The sequence below is a fragment of the Triticum urartu genome, chromosome 2 (genome assembly GCF_003073215.2).
Source record: "Triticum urartu cultivar G1812 chromosome 2, Tu2.1, whole genome shotgun sequence".
Taxonomy (NCBI): Eukaryota; Viridiplantae; Streptophyta; class Magnoliopsida; order Poales; family Poaceae; genus Triticum; species Triticum urartu.
This window is the reverse complement of record NC_053023.1, coordinates 219,161,249-219,168,402: the sequence shown is the minus strand read 5'-3', so window position 1 is coordinate 219,168,402 and position 7,154 is coordinate 219,161,249. Positions and strand designations below refer to the sequence as shown.

General features: G+C 52.2%; 2 protein-coding genes across 2 annotated transcripts; both read left to right on the top strand.

The window, feature by feature from the left end:
- The first annotated feature begins 261 nt into the window (after positions 1–261).
- LOC125536854 (protein DETOXIFICATION 40-like) lies at positions 262–1,516 on the top strand. Its single transcript, XM_048700135.1, has 2 exons — positions 262–733; positions 859–1,516. Exons 1-2 carry the CDS (start codon positions 461–463, stop codon positions 1,492–1,494), a joined length of 909 nt encoding a protein of 302 aa, XP_048556092.1. The 5' UTR covers positions 262–460; the 3' UTR covers positions 1,495–1,516.
- A 1,902-nt stretch (positions 1,517–3,418) lies between these two features.
- LOC125535840 (protein DETOXIFICATION 39-like) lies at positions 3,419–5,478 on the top strand. Its single transcript, XM_048698909.1, has 4 exons — positions 3,419–3,562; positions 4,443–4,571; positions 4,739–4,825; positions 5,219–5,478. Exons 1-4 carry the CDS (start codon positions 3,419–3,421, stop codon positions 5,291–5,293), a joined length of 435 nt encoding a protein of 144 aa, XP_048554866.1. The 3' UTR covers positions 5,294–5,478.
- The last annotated feature ends 1,676 nt before the right edge of the window (positions 5,479–7,154 follow it).

Sequence of the window (7,154 nt, the reverse complement as noted above, 5' to 3'; positions counted from 1 at the left end):
AGGATTTAATTGCCTAACAAACTTGTAACAACCTTGCATACATACATGTTCAATGTAAAGGAGAAGCTGCCGGTAGCCTAGTTGCACGGAGCAACACCAAACCAATTTGACCGGGATCCAGCTTACAGTGTAACTTCTGTGTTTAACGCGTGCTTCTTTTCTTCCCCACAAGCTGCAGAACGCCAGGACAAAAGAAACGACAAAACGAATCATACACCAGTACTGTACAAACCTCTCGTGTTTCCTGGTTCCGATCGCAGCGAGTGAGACAGTGTCACTTCACCTGCCATCTCGTCCTCACCTTTTCCTTTCATCTTTTTGCGGGAAGATCTTGCCCTCAACTAACATGTAGTGAAGCGCCAACCACAGGCGGAAATTGCTAGGCGTGGACGAGCTCGCGGCTGCTTCAGTAAAACGCCACAAAGATCTTTGCGATCCCCCTGGATCGAGGAATCCGTGAATGGGTCCGGGTGATCATGCAGGGGTCCGTTCCGCCGACGGCCGGCTGGAGGCCCTGCTCTCCGGCGGCGGTGGGGCACGGCGCATGGCGTCGGCCGCGGCGCTGGAGCTGCGGCTGCTTGCTCCGCTGGCCGCGCCGGCGGTGGTGGTGTACATGCTGATCATCGTGATGTCGTCGGCCACCCAGATCTTCTGCGGCCAGCTCGGCAACGTGCAGCTCGCCGCCGCCTCCCTCGGCAACAACGGCATCCAGGTGTTCGCCTACGGCCTCATGGTACGTAGTACCTCCACTCCACTCCACCGTATGTACTTACAGTCATTTCTACGCATCCGTAGCGACGTACGCGGGCGCGTGTCTAAAGTAAACTACGTGCACGACTGCCATGCCGCGTGCTGCAGCTCGGGATGGGGAGCGCGGTGGAGACGCTGTGCGGGCAGGCGTACGGCGCCGAGAAGTACGAGATGCTGGGCGTGTACCTGCAGCGCTCGACGGTGCTCCTCATGGCCACCGGCGTGCCGCTGGCCGCCATGTACGCCTTCTCGGAGCCCATCCTCCTCCTGCTCGGGCAGTCGCCGGAGATCGCCGGCGCCGCCGCGGAGTTCGCCTACGGCCTCATCCCGCAGATCTTCGCGTACGCGGCCAACTTCCCCATCCAGAAGTTCCTGCAGGCGCAGAGCATCGTGGCGCCCAGCGCCTACATCCTGACGGCCAGCATGGCGCTGCACGTGGCGATGAGCTGGGTGGCGGTGTATAGGCTGGGCCTAGGCCTACTGGGCGCGTCGCTCACGCTGAGCCTGACGTGGTGGGTCCTGGTGGCAGGGCAGTTCGCGTACATCGTGCTGAGCCCGAGGTGCCGGGAGACGTGGACCGGGTTCACGTGGGCCGCGTTCGCCGACCTGGCGGGGTTCGCCAAGCTGTCGGCCGCGTCGGCGGTGATGCTGGCGCTGGAGGTGTGGTACTTCCAGGTGCTCATCCTCCTCGCCGGCATGCTGCCCGACCCACAGATCGCACTTGATTCACTCACCGTCTGGTAGGTAACTAACTGAGAACGAACCGTTTTATCCGTCGATTCTAGTGTGTTTGGATGATCATGTGGCCGACTCCATGTTTTGCAGCACCTGCCGTCTTAGTCCGGGCTGGATACGGGTCATCAGTCAATTCTGGTTCTCACCGCGAATCTCGCGTTAGGGCTTCAAAACGACGCAGAGAGCGCGAACGTAAAGTAAGAGCGCACTGAGCTGCCGGGGAAGGTATGGCGCTGCCAGTGATTGCGGGCGGGTTTTGATCTGTGTCCGGCGCTTGGGTTGTGTAGCGTGTCTTGTCGGACGCGGCGGTCGGCGCTGCACATATTGCAATTAACTGTAATCCAAAAGCAGGGTTAGGGCATGGTTGGTTGGACGGTATTATTGTAGTTTGGGGTAGCCTATTTGTAGCTGTAGTGAATGCGCTTCTTCTGGGCACGGGCTTCGGTACGTTTTGAGTTTCCATGATCTTTCCAGGAGGTAGTCGTTTCTGAGAATGGGTATAAGTTCACTGGGAGCTGAAAACTGGCTCCGTTCGACCTGTTATTCTCCAAGAGCCAATGTTACACTTCACGTCTGATTTAGGTCGAAAACTAGATATTCTCAGTGGACTGCCGGGGATAATGCCGATGGGCTTAGTTTACTGCCTAAATCTGTTCCTAGGGATTCACTTCCTGGCTGGCGCAAGGTACGGACGGAAAGGTTATATGAGCTGCTCTGTTGTCTCTTCGGCGGTTTTCCTCTCTGCCCTATACAACATTATCTACAGGTACGCAGGGAGTGGCTGAAGATAGGGTCTGCAGCTGGCAGGGCGGATGGTCATAACAGTTCTTCGCGGAATTACTATTTGCCTCTCATACTGACACTCACGGTAGTTGCATACTTGTGTCTGTTGGTTGCTTTTTTGGGTTATGTCTTTTGTGCTTGTTTACAGATACGTAACCATACGGTTCGTGATTTCTAGTAACAAGGGTGCCCAAGCCTCGATAGGACTATTTAGGTGGGGAGAATAGTTAGAATAGTGTGGAATCCTGGGTACTACCACTATTGGTACTTTGCTTGCCACGCGAAAAACCCATTATTATTATCAGTAGCAGCGAGAGCCGACAAGGCGATGTCAAATGTTCTAAAAATAAACTCCTGGTTTATGAAGAGAGGTACAAAGTAGAATAATAAGCATAAATAGGTCGTCCCGGGAAGGATCTGAAAATTACTACAATCTGAATTTTTTAAATTGTCGTCTCAAGTAGAAGAGTTGATTGCAAAGTGTGTGAGTGTTGTTTGACTGGGCAGGCGATGAAGGGTGGGGAAATAGAAACTTTCGAAGCGCCGGGAACTCTCCAGGTCCTCGCCGCGTCTCCTTGCTATTATGGGTGGTCCACACCAGCCAGCGCATGTCCGCGCTCATAAGCAAGATCGTCGTAGCCGGCGTTTCTCTTGGCTTTCCTGGCTCAGGGCAAAGCTCATGCTACATCTCAACTTCGGCGGCGAGGCCGTCCGCGTCCGAATCGCCTGATCCGTCCTTTGCTTGCTCGAGCAACCAGGGGTGCTCTGGCGGAAATCCAGCCCGTTTTGCTATCAGGTATGAGCCATAATCAGTCCCGGTGCTCTGCGTGTATCTTCCCCCGCCCGCGTGCCCCCCCCCCCGGGTCCCTCTCGCACCCCTCGCGTCGCCTTCCCCCGGGCGACGCCAGAGGCCCCAACCCTAGCGCCGCCAGCACCTCCCACCTCCCCCTCCACCCCCTCCTGCCGCCGGCGTGGGCCGCGGTGGCGGCGGGCCCAGTGCCAAAGGTCCTGGGCGGGGGGAGGATGCGGATCCCATCTGAGGCGGCGGGGGCGGCCCTTCTCATGAGATCCAACGGCGGCGGCTAGGACGGAGTATCCGGGCTGTGCGGCGGGGGCCCGAGCACCATCGCCGGCGGAGCGGCGGCCCTGCATGGACGGCGACGGTGGCAGTGCCCCATCCGGCAAGGTGGGCTGTCCTGCTTGTGATGGTGACGACGGCTACTGCGGATCCAACGCCCCGTTTGGATCCGTCGCGGGGAGGCCTTTCGCCGACCGGCGGCGCGTGGAGGGACCGGTGAGGAGATGCCGGATCTCCGTCGGAGTACCGACGGTAACATACGTCTTCGTGGCGAGGTTCCGCTCGATTCCAGCCAGCCACGAGGTCGGGAAGACGTGGCTTCCGATGAAAATCGCGCCAGACTGTGGTCTTGGCGGACGATGGCGGCGTCTCAGACGTTGTTTCCTTCTGGAGGCATCGTCGTTGCAGGTCTCATCAACCTGATCGGGAAGTTCCGGGGGAAACCCTAGATCCGGGTCTACCGGATCGGACGATGACGGTGCTATCGGTATCGTTCTCCCTCATGGGGGCATCGTTTTGGAGCGAGTGCTGGTTGGAGGGGACAAGAGGAGGAGCGGTGTTTCATCTGCTCCATTGATGACGGCGGATCTCGGCGGCGTGGCGCAGTGGAGACTCGGCGCCTGATGAGCGGAGATGGACTCGCGCAGGAGGGTGACGTTGCCTGGCGTCATGGTGGCGTCGGCGGCAGTTGGACCAGCCAAGGTTGATGTAGCAGTACAGCTCTGAAGATGAATTCGTGGCAGGTGGCTGCGGCGGCCTCATACCCGGCATGGGTCTTGGTTGAAAAGCACGCCGGACTGGTGGGTGCCCATACCCGGCAGGCGTCCTGGGTGGGACCTCAAGTCTTTAGATGTTTAGGTTTGGCTGCATGGTCTGTTTGGTATTAGACCCAGACTTTCAGCGCCCCTACATCAACTGGATAGGGATACCGACAGTTGTTGCTTAGTTTGGTGACTTTAGACTTATTATTGTATGACTCTGTATGGTCTTATGTCAATAATTAATAAAGTGGCCGTATGCATCGTCCAGATGCAGAGGCCGGGGGTCGTCCTCCTTTTCTAAAAAAAAAAGTCTTGACCAGTGTCCTTTTCCCTGACCCAATGAAGGTGTTGCTGTTGGCTGTGGGTGGCAAGCATTGGTAGCATACATCAACATTGGATGCTATTACTTCATCGGCGTACCCCTTGGCGCGCTCCTGGGCTTCAAGTTTGACTATGGAATCAAGGTACGTACTGTTTTACTCTCAAGCTAGTACCGCTGGTTTCAAAGCGTTGATTCACCAAAGATGGCAGAATCACCATTCATGTCGAGTTGACTCATCAGTTGTCAACTGTCGGTAAATTAGCTTCTGCATGTGTGATGAACTGCACTGATGATAGAGGTTGCATACAGGGGTTGTGGGGAGGCATGATTGGAGGCACGCTCATCCAAACAATTATCCTATTGTGGATCACATTCAGAACTGATTGGGAAAAGGAGGTAGGAGCAAGCCTTATCTCTTATTGTTAGATCATCACGTTCGTCGTTAACCATCCAGGCCGTTACACTGTCAGACGATTCCCCAATCTCACATGCTAAGCCGCATCTAAATCATGTGCCAACTCATTATTTTAGCGCAATCATTTCGCCAAGTGCGTGCATGCTTTGTATGATCACTCGGGTTGTCTCATCTGTCCTCTCTTAATTTAGCATTTAAAAACTAGTAGTACATTTCTTTATTTTAGATCATTATTCACCCAAATGCATCCTTCTATGATCATCACTTCTTATTTTTAGAAAATTGGCTTCTGTCATCATCTAGGTTAGGCTGTTTCAGTTGTCCTCTCGAACTTCACTGATAAAGTATATTGCGAATTTTGTGTCCGAACGTAGGTCGAGGAGGCGAGGAGAAGACTGGACAAGTGGGACGACGCAAAGCAGCCGCTTCTCGCTAACGTGCAGCGATGATGCCCGAAGAAGATTAACGTTTATGCTGCTGCAAGTTCGGCAGATTGATCCACTCACCAACTTATGTTCGGCATTATCTCAGTTTTTTTAGGAAATGTTGAGCATCGTCCTTGTCGTCTCCCGCTGCTAGCTGAATTTTTTTGTTCAATCAAGTTTACAATGAGATGGTGCTCCTTCAGGATTCACATGCTATTCTGAACTCTCCCCACCTAAAATAGTCTCTCGGGGGCTTGGGCACTACCCTGTTGTTTTACTAGAAATATCGACCGATGGTTTTTACGTATTTCTTTGTGAAACAGTTAAGCACAAAGACAATAAATCCGCAAAAAAAAAGCACAAAGACAACAAAATGTGCAACTGGCCTTGTTTGTAGTAATAAAGAGCAAAGTAATCCGGTGGTATTGACCTATCCTTGCCCTGCAGGCTGCAGACCTGTTCTTCAGCAAATTGGCCTGCGTACCTGATTAGAGTAATGTTGGTGGAAGGGCAGGAGAGGGAACAACCGAAGAGACAAATGAGCAGCTCATAACCTTGTCCCGTCCGTTGATCCTTGCGCAGCCAGGAAGGATCCAAGGACAGATTTAGCAGTAACTAGCCCATCAAGGCATTATTCAGCATCCAACGAGGATATCTTTTTTCGGACCTAATCAAACGGTAACACCAATGCTCCTTGGAATAACAGTCAGATCCGGGGAGGCAGCAGTTCAGGCTGCCACGTTGAACTGGTATACCCATTCGTCAGAAATCACTGACTTTCCTCTCTGGAAAAATAATCATGAACTCGATTACATGTTACGTATTTCCCTGCGAGAAGGAAGCGCAATCGAGCTGCACGCAATTTTATCAAAAAGATGCTTAATCCCATTACATACATAATTAATTCACCGATTCCACGAACCCTGGGCCTGCTTAACCTTTGATCAGAATATTGAGGCGGCCCCTCCGCCGGTTCTTCCTAGGCCAAACAGGTGGGAAGCGTCGGAAGCTCGCTGACCTTTGAGGATGCTAGAAGAACCTTTTCTCGTGCCCTTGCTTCAAGCGATGCATCTGGTGCCGGCCTGCCTAGGTCCGGATGCGCCTGCCTCTCACAAGACTTATTTATCATTTCCGCTCCCTCCCTACTGTACCTACCTTCTCTCTCCAATAATCAACAGTTGACTTAGCGGCTGATTCGAGCACCATTAACAATTTGATTGACATGCCAATTGAAAAGGATGGCCATCTTCTCTTCATGGAAAAAACAATCTGCATCTTTGACAAGCCAAATTTTGAGTTTGGTTTTTCTGATAATGAAAGATTTACTCCTGGTTTCAGCACCGACTCCTGGTTTGTCAGATGATTTTCAAGAATCAGATCGACTTCTTTTCTTTCTTTCTTTTTGCGGGGTAGATCGAGTTCTTTTCAGCTTATCGATTCTCCAACCAAGATTGTTTAGAATCACCATCAATGTTTTAAATAATGGGCTATGAAAAATAGCGGCGGGTCTCCAAATCAGTTAAAGCGGGCTAAAACGGGCTAGCGGGCTATTTGTAAAGCCGATCATTTAGCGGCGCTATAGCCGGCTATTTAAAACTATGATCACCATCAGTTCTTTTCAGCTTTTGATTCTCTAGAATCAGATTTTCAGAAACTTTCCACAAAATCAACCATCGAGTTCTTTTCTAAGATTGTGGTATGAGATTGTTGGATAAGTTATGTGCTCAAATGTCTGTAATGCCCTTGACTGAAATTAAACTAAACATGCCTGTAATACACATCTACTAGTTGTATTTTATTCATTTGTAGGATCGCAACATCCAACCTACACACCTCACTGCCTCCTTCTCTCCTGCCTCCAAACACGACATTCAGCCCTTCAAAT

What these genes read in the sequence shown, in the direction of transcription:
- LOC125536854 (XM_048700135.1), top strand. Translation starts at nt 461, where the DNA reads ATGGGTCCGGGTGATCATGCAGGGGTCCGTTCCGCCGACGGCCGGCTG. An exon ending in TGTTCGCCTACGGCCTCATG is followed by an intron (nt 734 to 858) that starts GTACGTAGTACC and finishes CGCGTGCTGCAG; the next exon opens with CTCGGGATGGGGAGCGCGGT.
- LOC125535840 (XM_048698909.1), top strand. Translation starts at nt 3,419, where the DNA reads ATGGACGGCGACGGTGGCAGTGCCCCATCCGGCAAGGTGGGCTGTCCT. An exon ending in AGTTTGACTATGGAATCAAG is followed by an intron (nt 4,572 to 4,738) that starts GTACGTACTGTT and finishes GGTTGCATACAG; the next exon opens with GGGTTGTGGGGAGGCATGAT. An exon ending in GAACTGATTGGGAAAAGGAG is followed by an intron (nt 4,826 to 5,218) that starts GTAGGAGCAAGC and finishes GTCCGAACGTAG; the next exon opens with GTCGAGGAGGCGAGGAGAAG.